Below are 27,738 nucleotides of genomic sequence, written 5' to 3' on the forward strand. Positions count from 1 at the left end.
CTATTTCCACCACCTCTGCATTTACTTCCTCCACATTAGACTGTACCTGGAAGTTCTGGATAACTTGCTGTGGCTTCCACGTCAGCACTTGTTGCTTCCCCTTGCACTTTGACATAATGGAAGTGGCTTCTTTCCTTAAACCTCATGGACCAAGCTCTCCTAGCTTTTCTCCTGTGGCTTTCTCTCCTCTCTCAGACTACTTAGAATTGAGAGATAAGGGCCTTGCTCTGGACTTGGCCTTGGATTAAAGGAATGTTGGGACTGGTTTGATCTTCTATCCAGACCACTAAAACTTTCTCTGTGTCAGCAGTAGGCTGTTTCACTTTCCTATGATTCGTTAGCTAACTGCTTGGCACAAGAGGTCTAGCTTTTGACATGCGTGTGTGCACGTGCATGTGTGCGTGCTAAGTCGCCTGTCATGTCTGACTCTTTTGCAATCCATGGACTGTAACCTGCCAGGCTCCTCTGTCCATGGGATTCTCCAGGCAAGAATACTGGAGTGGGTTGCCATGCCCTCCTCCAGGGGATCTTCCCAACCCAGGGATCGAACCTTCATCTCTCACGTCTTCTGCATTGGCAAATGGGTTCTTTACCACTAGTGCCATTTGGGAAGCCCCACTTTTGACATGCCTTCCTCATTAAAACAGAAGTTAGAAATGACTAGGCTTAAAATGAGAGGTGGGCTCCTCTTCCTTTCACGTGAACTCTGAGCGGCTACTGTAGGGTTGTTAACTGACCTAATTTCAATGTTGCTGTGTCTCAGGACACAGGGAGGCCCGACTAGAGGGAAAGATGAGGGGACAGCTGGATGGTGGGGCGGTCAGAACACACTCAGCTTTTATGGATTGGGTCTGCCTTCTTACATGGGCATGTTTGTGGCCCCCAAAACAATGACAAGAGTAACATCAAAGATCACAGATCACCTTAACAAACATAATCATGCCAAAGTCTGAAATATTGCAAGAATTACCAAAATGTGACCCAGAGATTTTGTGTCTGCTCAGCACCCAGAGTCTCATGCTCGACACAGAGTTGCCACAAACCTTCGATTTGTAAAGCGTGCAGTATGTGGGAAAGGCAACACAATGAAGCTCAGTAAACTGAGGACTACTGTAAACAGACTTACTGTGTGTATTCCCTTGTCAAGATAACATCCTTTCTTTGTTTACCAAGAGTTAATAGGAAACAACACTTCTAAATAAAACCAGTTAACCATCTAAACCAGTACACTGTGTTTAATACAGGAAATTGGATTTGTTCCCTTAAGTCATAAAATTCTGTTTAGGGAATTGAATTTGTTTGCTATGGTTGTAAAATGAGCTCACTAGTGAATTAATTTAATCCAGCATTCTGCACATGGTGTTGATTTCCCTGCTGGTCAGAAAATCTGATTCCTTGGATTGTTCTTCTCAGGCTCATAAGGGCCTAAAAAAATAACCTACCACTCTAGCAGCTCTAAATCCAAACAGATTGCAACTTTTATTTTTCCCTAACAGAGTCATAGCTGTTTTGAGTTAAACTTGATCCCAGTATTCGAGGGATCTAAAAGAAAAGTGCCAAAAAAAAAAAAAAAAAGGAAAAGTGCCATGATTTCTGAACACGGCTCTTCCTATCATAGAGAAAAGGTTTGGGTGTAACTAAATGTCACAAAATAGATCCATGTTGAACTTGTAAATGGAATCCTATTTCACAGAGTAACAGGGGGACCTGTTATCTGGCAAAGCATCTTGATGTAAAACCATGTACCAAAGCTAATTTTACTGTTTTTAAGATTTTTATATATTGACTGTTACTTTTAAATAGAAGCCTGTGTTAATATTGTAGTTCATTCTTTCCACCACTTTCGCTTGGATAAATAGGCTACGATAATGACTGACTAGTATGTAAATAACACCTCATCTTGGAATAACAACTTACAATTTACACAGACTGCTTCATTTGATCATCAGAATATCTTGTGTGGTGAGTTTCTCTCCCATTTCACAGATGAAGGAACTGAGGCTCTGAGAGGTTCTGTGACTTCCCAAAGGTAACCAGCCAGTAGATGACAGAGTCAGGGTGCAAGTCTTCAGATGCTGAGTCCTGTGTCCTTCCGGCGCACACGATGTCACATTAGGGAATCAAGCTTCTCTCTTTCTCCAGGGAAGTTGTATCTGCTGATGTAGTCAGTGTGAGCGAGCACGTGGAAAGCTTTAGACTTCTGTTCACATATTTTGCTATGGCAGAGCCCTGTGTCTCTACTAGCAAGGCTTAGGAAACAATTTTAACTCTCTGATCTACATTTCTGAAAAACATTTCTTCTTGAAGGGAGACATTCGGGCCATTTCCTGATTAACATTTGCAAAGCGCTGCAGGAAACTCATTAGCTTGAAAGGAACACGATCATGGCAGTCGCATTTGGAAACAGAAGGTGAGGTGTTAATTATTAACATGATATCACCCCAAAGATTTATGCAGAATGATTAACGGTGCTGTTGGGAATGTTAGGACGGAATGAACAGAGCCCTTGAAGCCATTCCTGGAGCAAGAAAAGGCCTGGCTCCTGCTCTGAGTGTTCACAGCAAGGACCCAGCGGGAAAGAACAACTTGTTTTTCTTATTCAGTTATGATTCTTCCTTATTAAAATGCATTAAGGCATTCCAGCGCCTACAAGGTGACAGATTCAGGCTTTGTTGAGGCACCAGCATTTGCAATTCTATAAACTCAGCCATCTTTGCTAGGCCAAGGCTCAAAGTTAGTCTTGGGTGGCTGGTGAGGGGCAGGGTGCACAGCTGCCCCTGGGATTCCAATCATTCACTGGGGAGCACAGGATCAGACTCACATCCCCATGCTGCAGGCCAGAATGGACCTTGCTAAACACCTGGGTTCCTCCAGGAAGAGAAGGAACAATATCTGGAGAGTGGGTTGCGGGTAAGGAACAAAATTAACCAGTGTTTGCAGGGCACCATCTATGAGCCAAGCACTGTGTGACGTGCTCCCTGTAATCTAATTGAATCTTTGTAGAACAACAGCTCTGAGTTGGGTCATTGTGTCCATTTTAGAGATCAGCAAACTGAGGCGGGGTGCACGGTCTTACAGGGTCATGTGGGTGAGTGGCAGAGCCAGATTCACACTCGTGGGGCCTAATTCCAGGCCCCATCCTCCCAACTGCTCTGCCCTCCCTCGGAAGAAGGGCAGTTGGAATTGACCCAGGGAATGGTAGGTGGAAGCAAGGACATGGAGGGTGAAGCATTCAGGAAGTAGGAATTTAAGAAGTGCCAGGGGAAATTAGAGGTTGGTGTCTATGAAGAATCTTATGTGTCAGGCTTAGAGGTCTGTGCTTAACTTGGGAAATAATAGGAGCCTTTGGATATCAAACCATCTCTCCACAGTAAATTGGGATGTATTGGATTTACCTAGGACCCAAGTTTTTTCTAAGAATATTTAACACATACATAAATACGGAAAACACTTACTGTACTATGGGCAGACTGGAAGAATGTAAATTCTGTCATATAAATACACGGATAGTCAACCATAAGCAGTTTCACTTATGAACAGGTTATGTCATCAAGTTAAAACAAAAATGCCACAAGAGAACAAAGGCAAACACATATTTACTGAGCGTGAACAATGGCCACCCCCGGCTTTTCAAAGCATATCACTTCATACACTGATAGGCATTTAATTTTTACCTTAAAAGACCATTTTGGTGTGTGTTTTATGATTATAAAAGTAATAGAGGCTTACTGCCGAAAACTTGGGAAATGTCAAAAAGTACAAATATGTGTCTGCCTGGTTTATAGCACTATCTGCTGGCTCTCCTACTTGGCTGCCGTTTCTTTTGACAAAACCCACTCTAGTGTTTTTCTGATGTGTGAAGCATTCTCTCAATTACTCCCCAGGATTCGGTTCACACCGATGACCAGTACGGATCACACCCGTTAGGTCCTCAACTTCCTTCTGTGCCTTTTTCTCTCCCTCCTCCTCTCCCTTTGAGAAAACCCCATCTCATGAGTGCCCTAAAGCAGGGGCCAAGCTTTATGCGATCCCCACCCTGACCGCTTAGCCTGGCAGCGCTTGACTTTCCTTTCTCTCTCATTCATTCGACAGTCCTATGTCTAGGGTTTAAAAGTAAGAAATGTCAAATCACGGCCTTAGGCTGGCATTCAGATTAACAAGCACCGCCTGGGGAAAGAAAAACTTGAAATACATGTATTTTATGTTATAAAAGTAACCTGTAGTTGGGTTATAAGGAGAGAAAGGATCACTTTCATTTGTCAAAACAGGCTCCTCCCGAGGAGCGATAACTTCAGATGACTTTCAGACTCTTCCTCCCCACAGTCAACATGTATTTTCTAACCACTTACTGAGTACCTTTGAGGTCATATAGGAGATAAAAGGGTTTCCCCTAAGGCTCAGTGGTAAAGAATCCGCCTGCAATGCGGGAGACACAGGAGATGCGGGTTCGATCCCTGGGTCAGGGAAGATCCCCTGGAGGAGGGCATGGCAACCCACTCCAGTATTCTTGCCTGGAGAATCCCATGGGCAGAGGAGCCTGGTGGGCTTCGGTCCATGGGGTCACAAAGGGTCAGACATGATTGGAGCAGCTGAACACAGCTCTGTGCAGGAGACATAAAAATGTGCAAGGCAGGGTGTGGCCCTGAGCAGTTTCAGACCTATAGGTTAAAAGTTCCCAATGAGGCAGAACATGTTAGGTGGCATAAGGTGGCTGGAATGCTCTGGGCATTCAGAGAGGGGAGTTCTTCCCTGACGGAGGGGATCAGGCATCTGCCCAGGTCTTGGAGGACGGACAGGAGACACACGTGAGATGTGCATGCGTGTACGGGTAAGTGTGCCCGGGTGAGTGGGGGAGGGGATCTGAAGCAGGAGGAACAGACCTAGCAGAGGCAGGGAGCCCAGGAGCCCAGGCAGTGTGTAGGGAAGAGAGGAGCCAAACTGAACGGAAGCAGAGAGAGGAACAGAAGAGGCTGGAAAGGAAGCGTGTGAGCCCATGGCTGAGAGCCCGGGATGGCAGAGTTTGGACTCCATTCCCACTAGTTTGGAACTACTCAGTCATTCACCAAATGTTTCCTTATCACGAAGTGAAGTGAAGTGCAAGCTCAGTCGTGTCTGACTCTTTGTGATCCCATAGACTCCTTCATGGGATTCTCCAGGCCAGAATACTGGAGTGGGTAGCCTTTCCCTTCTGCAGGGGATCTTCCCAGCCCAGGGATTGAATCCAGGTCTCCTGCACTGCAGGCAGATTCTTTACCAGCTGAACCACAAGGGAAGCCCGTTTCCTTTTCATAGACAACATCAGATAGAGACAGAAAAACAACTCATGGGCCCTTGCTCTCACCATCATGGAATTCCATGATGACTTAACTTTCTAGAAGGATAGGTTAAACTCAAAGACACCTTATCAAGAGCAGGACAAAACCAGCTAAAAGGCAACACTAATGACAAGAATTTATTTATTTATATTTTTTGCTGAGTAACAAGCTGTCCCAAAATTCAGTGACTAAAAAACAACACTCACCTGATTGTGTGCTAAACTGATTCAGTCGTGTCCGACTCTTTGCGACCCCATGGACTCTAACCCGCCAGGCTCCTCTGTCCGTTGGATTCTCCAGGCAAGAATGCTGGAGTGGGTTGCCACGCCTTCCTCCAGGAGATCTTCCCAACCCAGGGATCAAACTCAACTCTCATATACCTCTGCATTGGTAGATGGGTTCTTCAGCACTAGCACCACCTGGGAAACCCCACTCACTTGATTCCTTACTCGCAATTCTGCAATTTGGGATGGTCTTGATGGAGAGAAGTGGGGCTTTTCCGTGTGGTACTAGCTGGGGTAGCTTGATTGACTGGGGTCTGGCTAGAACGGCCAACTTGTGTCATACCTCTGGGTCTCAGACCTCACCAAGGGCTGGGGTGGCCTGCACCTTGAAGGCCTGTGAGCTTTGTAGTTGCCCAGCCTTGAGGCCAGAGACAGTAAAGAAAAAGCCCAGAGATGGCAATGGGACGTCTACGGTTTCTTAGACGGGGGATCTTACACAAAGGCTCCTGGAGCAACAACCCAGCATGTGTGGCAGAGGGCAGGCGGGACATGCCAGCAGCCCCCTTCTCCACTCCGGGAAGGAGGAGGCTACCATTTATAGGGGGGAATTGACATCAGGTGGCCTCATCAGTTACCAGGGAATAATTAAGCCTTATAATTAAGAGGATTGTATAGTCATGTGAGTGAAGCAGGGACTGGCCAAGCAGGACCTATCCAGAGAGCAAGAGGACAACCTTCTTGAGAGGGGGAACCCCATAATAGGGGTCCTCAGTTCTCCTCCACGTGCCATCTCCGTGTGGTTACCTTGGTCTTCCTTCCAAAACAGAGACTTCAGCAGTTCTTCTTCCTTCCTGGTAGTCTGGCTGTTGATGCGGCAGCTGGCTTCACCCAGACCGCAAACCAGGAAGCTGCTGGGGCTCTTAAAGCATAGCTAGAACCGGCACGTGGCCCTGCCAACACCTGCTACTGGCTAAAGCAGGTCCTGAAGCCAGCCCTGAGGGCAGAGAGTCACCCAAGGACAGGAGGCCTGATCCCCTGGAGGACACCAAAGTAACGATATACCACAAATCTTAAAGTGATTCTACAGCATCTTCCACAACTTTAATCAACCGAGGGGCCTTACGTGCACAGATGTTTGTGCTTCCGGGTGTGGAAACTGCCTGCCCGCCTCCACCCCCATCTGTTTGAATGTGGTCATTTCTCACACAGTCTCTGGTCACTGACTAGAACCGCAGTAGTTCTGAACCAACCTTGCAGCTTAGTTTTGAACAGGCCACCATCTGAGAAGGAAGAGGGCTCGGCTCAGAATCATCTCACCAGCTCAGTCCCGAGTCTGGATGACTCCCTAGAGGCCCTGCTGTCTAGTACCCAAGCGTCAAGACAAGAAGAAAGCAAGCCCACTCACGCCTGGCTCCAGCCGTCCCTTCTGCCCCCTCCCACAGCCTGTCTCTCCCAGGACACGTCTCACCCCCTAGTCTGCGTTATGCGGTCCTGTCTTTGGAGAGAGAGGACAGAAAACTGAGCTCCTGGTGCTCAGACTGACATCACGATCCCTCTGTAGCATCTGTGACCTTCTTGTGTTTTCCATTTTCAAGACTGGACATAGTTGGTCCAGGTATGACCCAAACACCAAGATGAGCAGTAAATACCAGGATTTCCAGGAGAAGACTGAGAAGACATTGGCTGGAAGGAAGGTGGGAGGGACTGTGAGATTTTCCTTTTTATAAAATTTATACGACTTTTTCCTTTTTATAAATTTATAAGATTTTTTACAAAAGGGACTGTGAAACTTAACTCATTATAAGACTAATGTGACCCCACTTATAAATAGGATTGATCACCAGAAAACTGACACAGTAGCCAAGAGATGATGAATAAAAATGTATCATCAGTACACATAAAAGCAAAAGTTAACTGAATCAAACAGAAGAGCAGCAGTGGTGGTTTTTTTAAATTAGTTTTATTTTTCTACATTTCTACATTTTATTTTTTCTACATTTCTAACCATCCATCAGTTATTCCATAACAAGGCAGTGTGCTGACTGAATGTAGGCTCCCGTAGTCAGGATTTGAATTCCAGTTCGATTAATTACTGGGAAATCTTGGGCAAGTTAATTTCCCTGTGCCTTAGTTTTCTTGGGCTTCCTTGGTGGCTCAGATGGTAAAGAATCCACCTGCAATGCGGGTAGACCTGGGTTTGGTCCCCAGGTGGGGAAGATCTCCTAGGGAAGGAAACGGCTACCCACTCCAGTATTCTGGTCTGGAGAAGTCCATGGACAGAGGAGCCTGGCAGGCTATAGTCCACAGGGTTGCAAAGAGTCAGACATGACTGAGTGACTTTCACTTTAGTTTTCTCACCTATAAAACGAGGGTACTAACAGTACCTTTCTCACGGCTTGTTGTGAGTATTAAATAATACTTGCAAAGTGCTTAGAGAGTGCCCAGTGAACTATAAATATGCTCAATACACATTATTCATTATTAGTATTCCACATATTACCATTAGCTCAAGGTTTTTCAACACATGCTTCATTGATTTTTTTCCTCTTTATTAACTATTGTTTGGAATGATCTTGGAGATACTGACTGTTGATGACGATGAACTAGAAATTGCCCTCCACGCTAACTTCTTGGTACCTTGGCCAACTTTAAATAGGTCTCACCAGAAAAAGGTATTAATAACAAATGGCAAAGGATCAATAGCAAAAAAAAACAAAAAAAGAAAAAAACAAAAAAAACTTCAGGTAATGTTCTCCTAAGCCTTAAAAATTAAAAAGAAAGGTTGGCAACAGAGATATCCTTAAGAAGAAAAATGCTGAGAAAAAAGCACTGAATCCACATACACTTTAAATGTTTTAAAGAAAGGATGCACCTTGTCATCAAACTTGTGTGGAAGAAAATGAGACATAAGCTATTTAGAATTTAGTTTCGATGCAACTATACAATTCCACAGCCTTAAGTTTGCCATCAATTGCTCTCCCAACATTCCATTTTCTACCACAATCACCAGAGGCAACAGAACATCCAAAGGGTTAAAAGAGGGGAAATATCAGCCCCCAGCCATGCGCTCACTGGACCCACCTCCCTGCCGCTCTGTGTTTACAGGATTTTATTTGCATAGAAGAACTGCAGGAGCTCGGGATGGTAGTGGCTCTGAAAGAAATTGGCAAAGGGACACGTGAGGGAAGGATCCGGCAAACCTCCTCTACTCTAGAATGAGTTGATGGTCATCAAAGGCTGAGCTTGAGGATAAACAACTTTCAGGTTCTCAGAGGAGGAGGAATCATCACTTGCATTCACCCAGAGATCTAAGACAGGTGGTGCTAGTGGTAAAGAACCCGCCTGCTACTGCAGGAGACATAACATAACGCAGGTTCCATTCCTGGGTCAGGAAGATCCCCTGGAGGAGGGCATGGCAATCCACTCCAGTATTCTTGCCTGGAGGATCCCATGGACAGAGGAGCCTGGCGGGCTACAGTCCATAGGGTCACAAGGGGTCGGACACAACTTAAGCGACCTAATACACACACAGAGATCTAAACAGGAACTGCCCTTGTATTTTGTGCACAGTCCTCTGGGCGTCTTGCCATTTACATTGCGTTGTGGGTCAATTACAGTTGAAACATTCTCGGCCTGAGTTGTTTACGGGGGTGACTCCCTGGCGTGCCGACCACCTTCCGCCTTAACGCGGCACCGGCCGCGCAGGGATTGGAAGAACGACTCCTGCCCTCGCTCACTCACCAGCTGCCGGCAGAGTTTCGGGTTCCTTTGATCCTCCTCATTCTGGAAGCTGTAGTCCTTGCTTTGTCTCAGATATGGAGAACAGGCTCGAAAAGTTGTTTGGCAGGCCTGAGAGAAATAATACTACCACGTTATGGTCAAAAACATGAGAGTTTTATAATCCCAAGCAAGGAGGAGGAATGCACCAACCTGTGGTCTGGGGACCACTGGGTGTGTGAAAGTCACTTCCAGGAAGTTTGAAGATTTGAATCTTAAAGGATTTATGCTTATGTTTTTTATTTTATTTTTTCAAACTTTAAGCTTTTTATTTTGTATTGGGGTATAACTGATGAACAATGTTGTGATAGCTTCAGATGAATGGAGAAGGGACTCAGCCATTCGTATACATGTACGCATTCTCCCCCAAATTCTTCCCATCCAGGTTGGCACATAACTTTGAGAGGATTTATGCTTATGCAACGACCATGTCTATAACTTCGGACTGGTGGGGAGGGCAAAGCTAGAGTTTACCACAACCCTTCCTGTCTCATCAAAAGTAGTGGACTGCTCTATTTAAATGGATAACCAACAAGAACCTACTGTACAGCTCATGGAACTCTGCTCAATGTTACGGGGCAGCCTGGATGGGAGGGGAGTTTGGGGGAGAATGGATACATGTGTATGTATGGCTGAGTCCCTTCACTATTCACCTGAAACTGTCACAACATTGTTAATCGGTGATACTCTAACACAAAATAAAAAGTTAAAAAAAAAAAAAACTATTTTAAAAAGTTGTGCTAGATTCCTAAATTCAATTTCAATCTCAATCTCTCTCTCTCCCTCTCCTTCCTTCATGCACCGCCTTAAAGAAGATCAGTGATTTAGTGGAACCCTTTGCTGGACTTCCCTGATAGCTCAGGTGGTAAAGAATCCGCCTGCAATGCGGGAGACCTGGGCTCGATCCCTGCGTTGGAAGACCCCCTGGAGAAGGGAATGGCTACCCACTCCAGTATTCTGGCCTGGAGAATTCCATGGACTCTGTAGTCCATGGGGTCTGACAAAGAGTCAGACACGACTGAGCAACTTTCACTTTCACTTGCTCCTGATGGTTTTGAAATTCTCACCTGCTCTAAAGCAGCCCTGAGGTCCAGCCAATCTCATTAGGACACATTTTCTCCAAGAATGAAACAAAAGTTTCGTGGCTCAGACAGTAAAGAATCAGCCTGCAATGCAGGAGACTCGGGTTTAATCCCTGGGTCGGGGAGATCCCCTGGAGAAGGGAATGGCAACCCACTCCAGTATTCTTGCCTGGAGAATCTCATGGACAGAGGAGCCTGGTGGGCTACAGTCCATGGAGTCACAAAGAGTCACACACAACTGAGCCATTAACACACTTCTCACTTTTCATAGGAAGCTAAGAAGCCAAATCTGAACCAGGTGCGATGACAAAAGCTAACTGGGAGTGAACAAATCTCCTCTGAGAGGAGCTGCTGCCCCAGAGAGTCAGCCAGCACCTCCCTGCCCCCTCTCCATCAACCTGACTGTATCTGGCATTGACAGGGGCCGGGACCAGGCAGGCAGGGCAGGAACAGATGGAAAAGAACACCCCTGCTCAGAGAGGAATCAATCAGCCATCAGAGAGGCACTTTCTCCAGGACTCACACGGATGTTCCTCTGAGCGTCCACGACGGAACTGGCATCCCGACTCAGCAGGGCTGCCTTCCCGCTACATGGTTCCAGGCGGTTGCCCAGAGAGGCTCAGACTTACCGTGGCCACCTGGGGATTCCTGTCCTGTAAGTGGGTCAGGAGGGAGTCTTGAGTCTGCTTCACCTGACGGGTAAAGAACCTCTTCCACTTCCGTCCAGCAAGGGCAGCCAGTTGCCCAAACAAGACAAAGGCCGAGTATCTCAGGCCGTCATTCTCCTGCGGGTCCCCCGTGAACAGAACAACAAGCCCCGGTCAGTACCACAAAGAGCTGCATCACGGGACAGTGAGGCCCTATTCCCTGCACGTTCCAGGTGGGCCCTGACCTCTGTCTCAGCACTCGGCCGGCTGGGCTGGGGGATGGAGAGGAGACCCCCTGAGTCTGCGCTGAGGCTCTCCTCCAGCAGACTCGGGGTTAGACGCGGGCATCCCTGTGGCTACTCCCAGGTCCCCAGAATTTTTCTTCATTATTTAACATTTTGGAGATTGACGATGTTTACAGGGTTTGAAATTCAAAATAACCAAGTATTATGGGGTTCCCTGGTGGCTCAGATGGTAAAGAATGTGCCTGCAATGCAGGAGACCCAGGTTTTATCAATTCAAAATAAACCAAAAAGGTTTATAAAAAAGAAAAAAAGTATGTCTCCTTCCTACACTTCTCTACCTGCCACCAAAGTTCCCTCCCCACAAAGTCATATATTTTGTATGCAGCCCTCTGGAAAATTAAGAAGGAAAAAATAAAATATATATTATTATATAGCCCTTTCCCACATTTTTCACAAATGGACATGGACCATTCCACTGTTAGGCACCTTGATTTTTCATCACTCTCTCTGGGAGCTCTTTTCCATGTCAATCCAAAACGAGGGTTTTTTTTTGGGGGGGGGGGTGCTGTGTCATATGACCCACTCCCTGTTAATACTCCCAGCACTTTTGCCAGGCCATCTCTCTTTACTTTGGTCTGAATTCTCCCACATGCAGCAGAAGCCATTGTTTCCTTCCTGACATTCTGCCAGCTCTCCAGCTCTGGATCTGATTGCCTGGTGTGTCCCTGACTGCAGGTCAGCAGCTTCAGTCCTTTCTCCATCTCCCCAGGGAGCTGTCTGGTCCAAGCATTTCCCTGCCTAGGTGAGGAGACATCGGGATTTGCCCAGAGTCACAGGATGAGGGAACAGAGAACCAGAGTGGTAACCCAGTCTCCTGACTCATGGTGAAGGAATAAATCAATGTTTCCTGATCCTCACCAGCTCCAGGTCAACCAGAGGGAACCGGACTGGGACAGGCCTCCTCACCTAGAACTGGGGGGCCACAGACATTCAGCAAGACTGGACACCAATGATCTCTTGTGAAACAGTGTTTAGCACGTGTGACACATACAGAAATTGCTTTAATGTTGCACTTTCTCCACTGTTCTACCAGTGTGTGTGTGTGTTTAATTCAATTCAGCTAGTGCTCATTGAGTCCTGACTCTACCTGAAGCACTACCCTAGTGCTATGAGATGTACAGAGGTGTGTAAGGGGATGTCTGTTCCCCCAGGTCTGACAGTCATCTGACGGGGACACCCCACAGGCAGGCAGGGAAGGATGCTCTGACAGAGTTACGAACTGTCAGAGCTCCCCACGAGTATCCCCAGGTTTCACCACGACAGGGCTCTCTGATCAAAACTCACAGTCTACCAGGCTTTAAAAAATGATTGCATGGGAAAATGGGTTACCTCTTTACTCCTTAAAGCCAGACCTGGGGTAAGTTCCTTGACCCCCGCAGCCTCAGTTTCCTCAGTCACAAGATGGAGCTGATAAAAAGAGCTCATACTCCCTTAACCAAGAAACGTGGGGCCAGAAACTTTTTGGAATTCCATTTTTCAGCTCTCAGATTCAGTGTCCTTAAGCGTTTATTTCATGTATTACACAACACTCCCACGGGAGGGTCTGCAGCAATACCCCCGAAAGCAAATGCGCTTGGAAAGGGGACTGAGGAGTTTCCCCTGAGGCCCTCGAAGTCCTTGTCCTTCCCGGCTCCTCCTCCTCCAAGTCCTCGTAACCGCCCTCCCACCCAACCCACAACCTTAATGCCTAACTGCTCCTCTCCTCTGGAGGAAATCCAGTTTGCCGGAACCTTGGTTGCTGATGTGCACAAAGAATCCTCCCTCTTTCAAGACCCATCTTTGCCCACCGCGTACACACACACAGGATTCCATCACCCCCGTCCGCCCCACCCAGGAGGGTTCACTGTAATGGAGCCCTGCGTATATATATATATATATATATATATACACTGATGACGTTGACGCTCACGTGTGCTCAATGACATTCCCGAGACTTGATAAATTAGGATTGATGCCCCGATCCCCGGTCCTATTTAAAATATCCCTCCCTTCTTCCCTAAGGCTGAACACTCCTTTCAGGGACTCTCATGCCTGGAATTCTAAAACAAAGGCTTATGCTGTGCCCCACCCCCCCACCCCTCAAGATCGCATGGCAAACAAGCCCTGGCGACTAAGATGGCACCTCCAGAGAGACTTAGAGACACCTCCCTGGAGATATCTGCTTAATATTCCAGGGAGGTGGAGCGGAGACCTCCCTCCCCACCCCAGAGAGCCCTGGTTCACATCCCAGAGCACAGGCCTCTCTGTCTCCCTGAGCAGGAGGGGAGGCAAATGTCCCAGCAGCTACTCATAAGCTTCAAGCCCCATACTTTACGGGTTTCTCTTCCTCCCGTGGGGTGCAGTCACCCGGCTCTCACCAAGTTACTCCTGGGGAATCAGCTGTGCGTAACTCATGCAAGATGCTCTGTGAGTAAATGCAAGGTCTGTTCCCTGTCTACAGGTCTTGCCTTTCTCTCTCTCTCTGTGTGTAACTACGGTAAGCTAACTGATCAGCTCCCGAGCCCTCACATTCTGTGTCTAGGCACTTTTTGTTCAGCCTGCCTTGTCACCCAGCAGTTAAGAGGGCAGGCCCTGATTGTAAAGCAAGTGTCCTCCAATTAAAAATCAATTTTAAAAATTAAAATAAATAGATAAGCAACAAGGATATATTGTACTAAGAATTAAAACCATTATCTTGTAACAACTTTTAATGGAGTGTAAACTGTAAAAATACTGAATAACTATGCTGCGTATCTGAAGCTAGTATTGTAAATCAACTATACCTCAATAAAAACAGAATTCAATTAAAAAAAGTTTTTTTAAAAAACAGAAAAAAAGAGTGCAGGCCCTGAGTAGAGGGCCTAGTTTCATACCCACTGACTCGCTCCATGATCCCTGGGCAAGTTATTTAACCTTTCGGGGCCTTGGTTTCTTCCTCTATAAAGTGAAGGTAACAGCGCCTGCCTCACTGGGTTATCGTGAAGATGAGACGATCCATGCTCACTGCCTGGCAACATGTCTGCACACAGTAGGAGCTCACTAAACAGGAGCTACTCTGATCATCACATTTGTAAGAAACCATTGAATGCACGTGGGCATCATCATCATTAAGTGTGTATACACTCACGGTTCTATTACGACAAACACTCCTTGATGGGTGGTGATGGAATCCTACATATCTTTATATGTCTTCCATAACCCCCAGCACAGTACCAGTCTCTCAACAAGAAAGTTGAAAGTGAAAGCCACTCAGTCATGTCTGACTCTTTGCAATCCCATGGACTATACAGTCCATGGAATTCTCCAGGCCAGAATACTGGAGTGAGTAGCCTTTCCCTTCTCCAGGGCATCTTCCCAATCCAGGGATCGAACCCAGGTCTCCCACATGGCAGGCAGATTCTTTACCAGCTGAGCCACAATTTCTTAATAACTAGTGAATAACAGAGGCCTTGTTTCCTGAGCAACGCGTCACCGGGGGCTCACATGTGACTTTAAGAACCTGGAATCTTCCCGCGTCGTCTCACTTACATCATCGAGCAGAGTCCGGGTCTGGAGGGTGATGTCTATGAAGAAGGAACCCAAGGCTTTCCCCTGCATCTTGCCCAGGATGATGGTCAGGGTCTTCATGCTTTCATGGATGACTTCAGAGCTCACTGGGTCATACAGACCGTGCACCAGCAGATCTAGGATAATCTTCTTATACTTTCTCACCTGTTAGCAAGGTTTGGAAAGCGTTAGCAGCACAGCAATCGCTCCGCATGGCTTGGAAAGCAACTCCACCTCTAATCATCCAATAACCTGGGCTTGGACTAAGAGGTCGTAGCTTTCTTCAGCACGGGATGCAATAACTCTCAGCAAAATAACAAATGCTTTCAATAATCTGACCCAAGAGCCCAGTTCGGCCTTGGAAGAATGGAAAGAGCAGTCTGGAGCCTGGCCCTGTGGGTGGGTGAGGCTGGGGAGGGCACGTAATGGAGGGTGGTGGGCTGGGTGACCTAGGGACCGGTGGCCTATCGGGGACTTTGACAGGGGATGAGACGAAATGGCACTGAAGTTAACAGATGCTGAAGGAAGAAGTGGGGAAAACATCTTTTCCTAAACAAACATAAATTCTTAGAAAAATTAAATTCACCAGAGGGTGATGTCCAGCCGTGTGTTAACCTTGCCTGCGGTTCTGTATCCCAAGGCTGATGATACTGAGGAATCACGACCCTGAGCTGACACCAACGGAGTCACATGAGCCTCTGGACAGTCTCCTGCCCTTGAGGGTGGGAGGAGCCAGTGACTCTGAGAGCTTCTGACCTCTCAAACGTCACGGTGGTGATGGATGTCGTTCCATGGTTCCCTTAGATCCCAAGGCAGACAGGATGGGGAGACACTCTCCTGCTGACCATGAAGAACTAAGCTGCCATGCTGTGTGAGGGCAGCTTCTGGGAGCCGAGGATGGCCAGTCAGCAAAGAAAGAGGGACCTTAGTTCTACAACCGGAAAGAACTGAATTCTTCCAACAGCTCCCAAAGCTTGGAAGATGACTCTGAACTTCAGAAAGGAATACAATCTGGCCCACATCTTGATGGCCGCCTTGCAGGCCCCTGGGCAGAGGACCCAGCTGAACTGTACCTGGACTCCTGACCCAAGAAAATGGCAAGATATGAATGCCAGCCCATGGAGATCCATTACACAGCAGTGGACCCCCAGTCCTGGGCCACTGTGGAAATCCAGGCCACGAGGGCTGGCCAAGCACCCCCTGTCCTTCCTACCTTGTCCGGGGTCTCACAGGCCATGGTTCCCAGGCCTCTCATCACCATATGACGCTTTTTAACACTGGGGTCCCGGGCTGTCTCTGCCAAGATGAAAAACACATTCTTCAGAGGTTCCTGCTTCTGAAGCCTCAGGTTCCAAGAGACCTAGGTGGTGGGTCAAAAATACATTGATTTGGGAGTGTTCAGAGTGACATCCTACCCATCACCAACCCTAATCCCTCCCTATAAGAAAAACCTGTTTTGCTGCTTGATTTTACTCCTCCTTTCTCTGCCTAAAGACACCTGGTTTTTGCTGGGAATATATTGTTTAATCTATGTATTGGAGGAAAGAATGGAGGAAGAGAAAAGGGGGTGGAGAAAAATGATGCAGAGCTCATGTTGAGGTAGGTTTGGGGGGATTACAGAGAGGGGTGTCTGGGCAGCTGTGGATGTGACAGAGCTGAGACAACGGGGCTTTAGGAGTGTTCATGTGATCTGAGAAGCCCAATGTCTTTAATAGGACAGGGGAAGCTGTGTTCTCTAAATCCCAAAGAAGGGTTTCCTTGACCTTCTTTCTCCCACAGCTCTTCCTTGTTTTTCTGCTCCACCTTATAGCTAAACCTTGAAAAACGTGTCTATACTCACTTTCTCCAGCTCCTCTTCTCCATTATTTCTTGAACCTTCACCCATCAGGCTGATGGCACCCATACCCCTTCCCCCACTCTCTGTCCCCAGTAGGTCTAAATCCCAGGGTCAATTCTCAGTGCTCATTTCACTCTACCTCTCAAGAGCCTTTGACACAATTAGCAAAGCACATCGACAAGCATTTCAGCATGTCCTACCCCAGAATGTGAGCATCTGAGCAATGAAGATTAGGGAAAGAAATGCATAAATAATGCATATTGGGAAGCACTATGTGGCTGATGCAGAAATCTGGACTTCAAGGTCTAAACTCTAACTGTAGGGCAAGAGATGGGATACTAGAGATTTGAGCCCTGATACCAAGAAGGGTGTGTTGTCCTGGGCATCACAGAACACGGCAATGTGTTGGAGTCAGAACCAAGACAATGCAAGATTCAGGCAAGATCCAGAAAAGATCCTAATTATCCTTAGTAGAGGGTGTGGGATGGGGCTGGAGACGAGACCGACAGCCCTATTTGGTGTTTGTGTGATTACCAAGGCTCATCAGTATTTCTGAATATTCATTGCAGTTCATTCTATAGTATTATCATTAAGTTCACAGCAAGCTAAATTCTTCCCAACTCATCTTCTTGTTATCATATAAACAATTCATTTGTGTTAAGAGCTGCCATCAAACTTTTTTCAGAAGAGGCACCTCAGTAGGAGGAATGGAAAGAACCCACAAGCACATATATCACAAAGTGGCTGCTGATACAGGCCATTTGTTCATAATAATTTGTCTCAGACCTTGGAAAAGAAAGACATCACTGACGTGCTTTTCTTCTTGGGCTGGGTGGTGGGGCTGGAAAGGGGCTGGCCCAGCATTCTTCCTGGTGTTTGGTCCATGGAACTAAAAAAAGAACAAATCATCATATGAGCCACAGACACTCAAAGCCCAGTGCCAGGTGCTTCTTTATAGAAGAAGCATCCTTGAGGTTTGTCCTGGGGAAGCTGTCACCAAGGAGATGGACCAGTCACATCAGAAGATAAAGAGCAACACCAGCATTACAAATCATCAGGGAAATACAGATCAAAACCACAGTGACATCCCACCTCTGGGAGTGCACCCTCGGTCAAAGCCCGCAGTGGGTTAGGGCTTATTCCTTGAAGAACCAGGTGCTAAGCCAAGCTCTTTGTTCTGCTTTGTTTCTATACAGCTTGCAATTTTACCACGTGTGTATATTATTTAAAATATATCGGGTTGGCCAAAAACCCAAACGAACTTTTTGACCAAGCCAATACATTATAAATAAAGACAGCTTGCAAAGTGATTCTGATCTGCAGCCTGATTTGAGACCCACTGGTGTAAACCAGTGCTTCTCAGACGTGAGTTATCAGACGTGAGTTATCAGAGGAACTTGTTAAAATGCGGATTCAGACTCAGTGGGTCTGGGGTGGGGTTTCCTGCCTTTCTTATAAGCTCCCAGGTAACATCAAGGCTGCCAATCCCGAGTACCACGCTTTGAGAGCAAAGATGCAAAGTTGAAAGCTACAGGAGATAAGAAAAGGCTATGTGCTAGAAGTGCTGGTAGAGACGTCCCACTGCATGCAAGAGAGCTTTAAAGGAAAGGCTGAAGCATACTGTATGCATCGAGATTCCAGCGGGATTCCATGTAGTATGTTTCATAGGAAAGGTAATAATAACAATTAAAACAGGAAAGTGGTAAAAGATAAGGCATCAGGAAGTAGTTTAAGGCCAGCTGTGAAGGACTGACTAGAGAGTTTATAGTTTTAATTGTAATATTAAGTTAAATTTGATTAGTTTAATTATGTAATTAAATTTAATTTAGTTTTAATTCGTATATGAGTGAACCATTGATTTCTTTTTAGATGAAATCCATGTAACATACAATTAACTATTTTAATAACGTTGTGCAACCACCAACTTTATCAGGTCCTAAAACGTTTTCATCAAAGAAAATCCCATACCCATTAAGAAATCACCATTCTACCCTCCCCGCCCAGTCCTGGCAACCATTAATTGGATTTCTGTCTCTACGAATTTACCTAATTTTGGATATTTAATGTAAATGGAATCAAACAATACTATGGCCTTTTGGGTCTGGCTTCTTTCTCTTGGCATGATGTTTTTGAGGTTTATCCACGTTATCGCACATACTGGTACTTTATTCCTGTTCATGTCTAGGTAATATTTCATGGTATGGAAAGACCACATTTCATCTTTTGATGGACACTGGGTTGTTTTCACCTCCTGGGTACTTCGAATAGCACTTCTATGAACAATGGTGTACAAGTGTTTGAGCGTTTGCTTTCAATTCTTTGCATATGTACCCAGGAGTGGAATTGCTGAGTCATTGGAATTGCTGAATCATTGCTGAGTGATTCTATATGGGCTTCCCTCGTAGCTCAGTCGGTAAAGAATCTACCAGCAATGTAGGAGACTTGAGTTTGACTCCTGGGTCGCGGAGATCCCCCAGAGAAGGAAATGGCAACCCACTCCAGTATTCTTACCTGGAGAATCCCATGTACAGAAGAGCCTGGCAGGCTACAGTCCATGGGGGTCACAAGAGTTAGACATGACTTAGTGACTAAACCATCACCATGGTGAGTCTATGTTTAACTTTTGGAGGAACTGCCAAACTGTTTTCCACAGTGGCTATAATGTGCAAGAGTTCCAATCTTCCCACATCACCAAAAGCTTAGTTTCCAGTTTTTAAAAATTATTATTACATTCATCCTAGTGGGTGTGAAGTGGGTTGCCCTTCTGGGTTTGATTAGCACTTTTTAAATGACTACTGGTATCTTTTAGTATGTTTGTCTGTAGTTTGCATACCTTTATCAGAGAAATGTCTATTAAAATCCTTTGCCTATTTTTTAATTGAGTTGGTCTACCTTTTTGTTCTTTAGTTGTAGAGCTCTTTACATATTCTGGATGAGTGCATGCGTGTGCCTAGTGGCTCAATGGTGTCCGACTCTTTGTGATCCCAGGGACTGTAACCTGCCAGGCCCTCTGTCCATGGGGATTCTCCAGACAAGAAAACTGGAGTGAGTTGCCATGTCCTCCTTGGATCTTTGCAACCCAGGGATTGAACCTGGGTCTCCCACATTGCAGGCGGATTCTTTACCATCTGAGCCACCAGGGAAGCCCCACACTCTGGATACTAGACCCTTACCAAGGGCTCCCCAGGTGGTGCAGTGGTAAAGAACCCGCCTGCCAAACTAGGAGACCTAAGAAACCTGGGTTCGATCCCTGGGTTGGGAAGATCCTCTAGTGGAGGGCATGGCAACCCCCTCCAGTATTCTTGCTTGGAGAATCCCATGGACAGAGGAGCCTGGTGGGTACAGTCCATGGGGTCACAGAGTCACACTCGACTGATGCGACTTAGTGCAGCGAAGACCCTTATTGGATATTTGATTCACAAATACTTTTCCCACTCAGTACTTTGTCTTTTTTATTTTCTTGATAATGTTTTTATGCACAATAGTTTTTAGTTTTAACAAAGTCTATCCATTTTTGTTGTCATTGTTACTCAGGCTTTCAAGTGACATATCTAAGAATTCACTACCAAATCCAGCCACAAATATTTACCCCTATGTTTTCTAAGATTTTTATGGTTTTAACTCTTAGACTGTTCATCCACTTTGAGTCAATTTTTGTGTATAGTGTGCAGTTGGGGTTCAGCTTCGTCAAAACCATTAAGCTTTGTTTTGGTTTTTAAAAAAAATTTTAGTAGAATTGACAGGCATGGAGCTAGAGTGGTTCTCAACCCTGCTCATGTTGGAATCACCTAAGGAACTTTGAAACATTTAACGCCCTGTCTACACCCAGTGGAGAAGGCAATGGCACCCCACTCCAGTGCTCTTGCCTGGAAAATCCCATGGACGGAGGAGCCTGGTAGGCTGCAGTCCATGGGGTCGCTAAGAGTCAGACATGACTGAGCGACTTCACTTTCACTTTTCACTTTAATGCACTGGAGAAGGAAATGGCAACCCACTCCAGTGTTCTTGCCTGGAGAATCCCAGGGACGGGGGAGCCTGGTGGGCTGCCGTCTGTGGGGTCGCACAGAGTCGGACACGACTGAAGCGACTTAGCAGCAGCAGCTACACCCCAGATCAAGTTTACCATCATCTCTGGAGGTGGGCCTGGGAATGAGTATTTTTAAAAAACTCACCAGGTAATTCCAATATGCAGTTACTGAATAGTCTAGTGACCAATCATCTTGTTTTGCCCTGGTGATATTATGATTTATAAGAAAAAAAATATATTTGGTCTTGGCCCCATTCCTGGCACAGAGGTCCTAAAACCCTGGGAATTCCCTAAATGATTAGAACCATAAAAGCATCTTCTCTCATGCTAATGAGGTGGCCCTAAGTCATCTAAAGGTGGGGGCTGGTTGTCAGGGGAACCAATCCAGTGATCAGAGGGCTGGAACTTTCAGTCTCAGCCTCTTCTCCTGGGAGGAGAGGGCTAGAGATTGAGTTCAGTAACCAGTGTGAATGATTTGATCAACCGTGCCTGGGTAAAGAGGCCTCCACAAAACACCCAAAGGATGGAGAGCTTCCAAACTGGGGACCGCATGGAGCTTTAGGGAGGGCTGTGTACTTGGAGAGGCAGGGAGCTCCTTGCCCTTTCTCCACGTCTTGCCCTGTGCACCTCTTCCGTCTGGCCGTTTCTTAGTTATATCCTTTTATAATAAACCCGTGATTCAGGAAGTAAAATGTTCCTCTGAGTTTTATGAGCTGCTCTAGCAAATTAATCAAACCCAAGGGGTGGGCTATGGGAACCCTCAGTCTACAGCTGGCTGGTCACAAGCGCTGGTGACAACCTGGACTTGGGATTGGCCTCTAAAGTATGGGGACTGCGCCCTTAACCTGTGGGATCTGATGCTATCTCTCTAAGTAGATAGTGTCTGAGTTGAACTGAACTGATCTAAACGGAAATGAATTGTGGGGCACCCAGTCAGCACCTACTGAGGAACTGGAGAATAGATTGGTGGTGTGCAAAAAAATCACACTGGGGCTTGGCCCTGATGGGTTTCCTGGGACATGGGACTTTCAGAGCTAAGAGCCGAAAAGTCCTGGGCAAGCCAGGACAAGTTGGCCCTGCTAATTTTGCTAGAGTTCTGAATTTATTTAATGCAGGTGACTGCTTAGAACCCAGTCCTGTTAAACAGCTGTGCTTCAGAACATTTGACTCTATGACCTGAAGGTACATGGGGATTTGGTTTCTCCATCATCTTTGCCCCCCTACCCCAACCCAAGCTGGTTTCAGTAATGCTCTCTTAGTCAGAAGACACTCAGGAGACCCATGAAGACACCTCTTCACCCTATAATCCCTGTCTCTATTGCTTCTTCATCCCTGGACAGCACACCTCCCCTCACCACTGCAATGAGGGACCCCAAACCCCCACCCACCCCCCCCACCCCTGAACACTGCACTCCCACTAACTAGCAAGATTTTTTTGTTTTTTACGGCAACGTGGCATGTGGGATCTTAGTTCCCTGACCAGGGATCAAACCCACACCAGCTGCATTGCAAGAGTGGAGTCTTAACCACTGGACCACCAGGGAAGTCCCCTAGCAAGATGGTTTTTGTTTCTTGAATAAAGGTGTTCCCATACACTTCACCCTGAGCCAGTGGTTCTCACACCTAAGTGCACATCGGAATCACCTGGAGGACCTGTTAAAATACAGATTCCCAGAGCTCGTCCCCAGGGTTCTGATTCCGTACACCTGAAGCAGGACCCATCGATCTGCATTTGTAACCAGCTCTCAAGTGATGCTGGGATGGTCCCAGTCCAGACACCGCCACACTTTGAGATCCTGGGCCTTTAAAAAAAAAAACACACACACACAGTATTACTACATCATCCCCTTCCAGAATGAAGGGATTTAAAAATTTGCACTGAGCCAAAAAAAAAAAAAAAATGCTTTGTTGTTCCTTTCTGCTGAATTTCTGGACACAACCTTTTGTATCAAAGGAACCTGCCACTCCTCAGGCTGAATGCTTTGGATCGGAGCTGACGGGCGCTGAGCCGTGGGTATGCGGAGCTTAGAAGAAGAAAGTTCCCTTGAGCTGGTGGTCACTCCCCAAGGAGAGCACAGGCCTCAGTAATAAACAGCTGGTGTCCCTGTTCCGAGGCATAAGAAAATCATGCCCGAAGGAAGGAAAGCCAACCTGCTTCCCTGGTCTTCACTCTGGCCTCTCTTGCAGGATTGGCACAGCACAGCTGAGGGCTTTCACCACCCAGGCCGCTTCCCCAGGCCTCAGAAGGGAAAGACCTCACCTCTTTCTTAGAAATTTATCTATTTATTTATTTTTGGCTACACTGGGTCTTTGTTGTTGCAGGCAGGTTTTCTCCAGTTGCCGTGAGCAGAGCCTACTCTCTAGTTGCGGCCAGAGGGCCCTAGGCTGCATGGGCTTCAGTAGTTTTGATTTCTGGGCTTTAGAACACAGTACACAAACACAAAAGTTGTTGGCACACAGGCTTAGTTGCCCCATGGTAGGTGGGATCCTCCCGGACCAGGGATCGAACCCGTTTTCCCTGCACTGGCAGGCAGACTCTTAGCCACCGGACCACCAGGGAAGTCCCAGCCTTGTCATTTCTTAAGAGGCACACCTAATAGAATTTAAGGCCATGGAAGGCTCTCAAGCTGAGCAAAGTATGTGAGGTTGAGGACCCTGCTTGGGGGATTCAGTTGTGTTTAGAAAAACACAGGGCCCCACAGTAGCTCACCAACTCCCATCTCCCCAGCAGAAGAGAAAAACTGTGATCTTGTTTAATCTCAAGGTGTCAGGGCTCATCTCCATCTTTGGGGTGGAGAAAGCAAAGCATTTCTCACCGTATTGGCTGGGCCTCCTATGTCGGAATGCCCCAGAGTGCTTGTTAGAAGTGCCAGGCCTGCTCCATAATTACGGGATCAGAGTCCCAGGGAGCGGAGGGCCTGATTGCGTTTACAAGATGCCTGGTGACGGTCCACACAGCTGGCGTAGAAGAACCTCTGGGATATTCAGGAGGAAGTTAACCAACTCCAGAAGTGGCAAACTCCACTCACTTAAGGCTGCACATTGAATTTCTCTTTCAAAATAAAATTAAAATCAGGCCAAGCTGTACAGGCTGTGATTTGGACATACCTCTTGGATACTATTCTTTTTTTTTTTTTTTTTTTGGATACTATTCTTAAAGGTTTGTTTTAAAAAATACAACAAACGTAAAAGTTACTTTGGGGCTGCTGAGCCCTTCACCTGAGTTTTGTCTCCCGAGCTTGTGGCCTCTCAAACGCCTCCCTTCACCCACCTGCCTTGCTGCCTGCCTCCCTCCTCCTCTCTGCAAATTAAGCCCTTTCAACCCAAACCAATCAAACAAAAGGACCATCTCCACCTGCTGCAAGACAGAATCTCCAAGAGGAATGTTATAAACAAACTATGAAGAAACAGAGTGTGTGGATTTGAAGACTTAGGTGTTCACGCATGCATGCATGCTAAATCGCTTCAGTCGTGTCCAACTCTGTGTGGCCCCAGGGAGAGCAGTCTACCAGGCTCCTCTGTCCACAGGATTCTCCAGGCAAAAATATTGGAGTGTGGGTTGCCATTTCCTTCTCCGATTTAATTGTTAAGTCACGTCTAACTCTTTGGAACCCCATGGACCATAGCCCACCAGGCCCCTCTGTCCATGGGATTTCCCAGGCAAGAATACCGGAGTGGGTTGCCATTTCCTTCTCCATAGGTGTTCATAATTCCACTCATAAGCCCACTGGCCCCAAACAGCCATTCTTCACTACGAGAGTTGGGTTCTTCTACTGGGTGACTCAGATGCCTTTTCTAGCATGACTGAGTCCTCTCAGTCTGGAGGACACCTGAACGCCTTGAGCCTAAGGCCAGGCTCTGCTTGGAGTTTTGTTGACCCCTGTGCACCTTCTTCAGTGAATTCTTCCCCGTCTGGAATGTCCTTCCCTCTGTGCTGATGACCTGCCCCCGATGGGGACAGTTTCACCGTCACAGCGACCCTGAAGCTTGTCTTCATGGCCCCGTTGTGTTCTTACCTGGTCTTCCTGAACAGACATGACTTAGATGAGTTTTGCCCTTTAGGCTGACTCCCAAATGCCTCTGCAAATTTAATTCCTTCTGACTCAAAATGTTAGGTTTATAATCAATAATCTTTTAACTCATTAAAACTAAAAGCTATATTATGAAGACCAAAATTCTTATCTGTTAAATGAGGGAGAGGGAAAGAAATTGGTAGGTTTGCAACAATCCTTCCAACACTGAAGTTATTAATGATAATAATAATATTAGTAGCTACCACAACTGGACACTTGTGTATGCTAGGCACTATATTTAGCACTTTGTATACATTGCAGGAGAGGCTGTTTAGCTGACCTCTACTGAACCGACTTGCCAGGTTAACCATATTCTGCAGGCCCTCTGCGAATGGTACATACACACCAGTGCTTGCGGCTCATAGTTCTCACTTAACTTCTGCTGCATTAGTCCTCATATGCTTACCAAGAATCAGTTTATAACAGCTGTACTTGTTACTGTAACTGTGAATTTTAACTATTACAGAAACTGATGAAATATGAGAAAGGGAGTTGTTTCTGTGAAAACAAAATTGAATATGTTGGGAGGTTTCAACAATGGGGAAGCGGCTAAAAAAAAATGGCTGTCCAATTAAGATTTGTGTGGGTGGACAGAAGTTTGAAAACAGTGTTAATAATCTGTAATGATTTACTGGAATTGGAATGTTCGTACAGAAAGTTATTTTACCTGAGTCTTCCCAGCTGTCTTTAATTGCTCACTACATTGAAAGAAACCCAACCTAGACCTCACAGATGCAGTGTTATGCATGTGGTTTATGCAAAAAAGCTCAAAAAACACCCCCTGGAGGATTCTACGTTCAAAGAAAAGGCCATGGCCCCACATTAAAAACTGGGAAATTCTACCTTTTAAGATAAAATATTTGATGTCATGTTTTATATCAATATCATGTTTTATATCAGTAATTCACTCCTTCAACCATAAGCTCTCTAAAATCCATTCCCAATCTCTCAAATAAGAAGTCTTCGTTTTATTTCATTTAACCTTTACAATAATTTTGACAGATGGGTTTACTTATGCCCACTTTAGAGGAGAAACTGAAGTTTAGAGTAATATAAACAACCCATGTCTATGTGTGCAGGCTTAGTCACTTCAGTCATGTCGGACTCTGCGACCCTATGGACTGTAGTCCACCAGGGATTATTATGTTAATGGGATTCTCCAGGAAAGGATACTGGAGTGGGTTGCTATTTCCTCCTCCAGCAGATCTTCCCCACCCAGGGATCGAACCCGGTCTCCCGCATCTCCTGCACAGCAGACAGATTCGTTACCACTGAGCCAGCTGGTTAGGCCATAAACAACTCAAAGTAAAATAGCTACTAGCAGAGAGGAGTTTCAGACGCCAAAACTACACTTCCCATGACTGTGTTCTAAGCCTGTATCCAGCTCCTAGACGATGTCCTGAGTGCTGGCCAGGTAAGGACACACCACAGAGACACTTGAGTTTGAAGCATCGGTATCTTTTCAGCCCCACCCTCATCTAAAGCTCTTAATACAATGATCTTAATATAATAATCAAAATCTATTGGTCATAGATAGATTAGCATAGTTTGTGAAAAGAAAAGAAAAAAGTCTTCATCAAATCGCCTGCTACAGTTTTACAAAGGGAATATCAACTCTCTGATGCGGTGACCCAAGTGACATTCCAGAAAGGTCTGGGGATGCAAGTGGACCGTGGCCTCCTCCAGCCGCAGCCCGGTGGCCCCAGCCGGGAGCCGGCCCTTACCTGCGGTCACGTGGCGATGCGGCAGGTGCGGCCGGAGCCCCGGTCACCGCGCAGAGCTGCTGTTCCCGGGGTAGCCGCCAGATGGGATGACTCGGCTCAATTTTCCCAGCCCTGAATTCCTAACATAGAAGAAAGGAAACGAGAAGCAGGGTCTGTTCAGGATAACGGGTCAGCGCAGAGTGCTGGAAAGTCTCAGATGAGGGAAAACAACACAAATCAAAGTTTAGATGGGCTTGAAGTGGGGGAGGGGGCCGACCTCTGATAACCACAGCCCTGTCCTAGGTGGACACAAGCCCCCTTGTATCCTTTCCTTCCCCAGACCGGGATGAGGTGTTTTCCCACCTCTCTGTGCCGTGTTTGCCTCTTATTCGCCCCTCACTCCGAGTCCCACCCACAGTTTCTAAAGAAAGGACTGCAATTCTGAGGCTCCTTCGCCTGCGCGGAATGAGGGCCCTGCCCAGCCGCGATCCCGGGGGCGGACGCTAGATGGCGGCATCGCTCAGTGGACCGGTTCCAGGGAGCCCCTGCGAACGGCAGGCCCTGCGGCGCTTCCCTCCCTAATCCAGTTGGAATAGTTTTGAATCTCAGGACGGGACACTGTGTTCCCGGCCAAGCGGAGGCTTCATTGTGACTGACTGCTGCACCACCAGCCAGAGCGATGACCGTTGATGTCGCTTCCTGCCCAGCAAACAGGTCCTGAAAGGACTGATTTGAATTCTCAATAATGTAAATGATTTATTGGGAAAACCAAGTCAAGCAAAAAAGCCTGTGTATAAAAAGTCCTTGTGCAATTTAAGAGCCTCCCTTCCATCATTCTTTCTTCCCTGGACTCTCCACCCAAGTGCATACATCTATTTGTTGATAATTATTTACTGTCTGAGTGTGTGTTGGGTAACTTGGGCAATGTGTGGGAAAAAGGAAAAAGTTCTATTTTTTTTAAAGTTCCAGGAGCTTCTGGTTATGCTAATAGGTAATGTTTATGGAATATTTCTGAGTGCCAAACACTGGGGTAGATAGTGCATAGACCATCTTGTTTGATTCTTAGGTTAGTTCTCTTAATTTTCATAATGGGGAAATTGAAGCACAGAGATGACCTTGCTCAAGGTCGAATGGTTAATTAGTGGCAGAGTTAGAATTCAACCACAAGTGGGCTTATGTCAGAGCTTAGACCCTTAGCCATGATACTGGGCAGTGGGCAAGTT

At 46.4% G+C, this 27,738-nt stretch overlaps 1 protein-coding gene across 5 annotated transcripts in view; it reads right to left on the reverse strand.

Annotated features, from left to right (window-relative positions):
- Window positions 1-7,520: 7,520 nt before the first annotated feature.
- Window positions 7,521-27,738, reverse strand: part of MRO (maestro) — a 39,841-nt gene continuing 19,623 nt past the window's right edge. The window contains exons 2-8 of one of the 5 annotated variants that reach the window (XM_043443898.1): window positions 26,537-26,655; window positions 17,499-17,601; window positions 16,089-16,235; window positions 14,858-15,040; window positions 11,028-11,183; window positions 9,281-9,388; window positions 7,521-8,692 (exon numbers count right to left, since the gene is read on the reverse strand). In XM_043443898.1, coding sequence (XP_043299833.1) covers window positions 8,639-8,692; window positions 9,281-9,388; window positions 11,028-11,183; window positions 14,858-15,040; window positions 16,089-16,235; window positions 17,499-17,597 — 747 coding nt within the window. In that variant the 5' untranslated portion in view covers window positions 17,598-17,601; window positions 26,537-26,655 and the 3' untranslated portion in view covers window positions 7,521-8,638. Of the gene's footprint in view, window positions 9,389-11,027; window positions 11,184-14,857; window positions 15,041-16,088; window positions 16,236-17,498; window positions 17,602-26,536; window positions 26,656-26,878; window positions 26,997-27,738 lie in introns of those variants that run through there. The other 4 variants (XM_043443897.1, XM_043443896.1, XM_043443900.1 and 1 more) reach the window with 4 other exon arrangements.

The sequence above is a fragment of the Cervus canadensis genome, chromosome 23, assembly GCF_019320065.1.
Source record: "Cervus canadensis isolate Bull #8, Minnesota chromosome 23, ASM1932006v1, whole genome shotgun sequence".
NCBI lineage: Eukaryota > Metazoa > Chordata > Mammalia > Artiodactyla > Cervidae > Cervus > Cervus canadensis.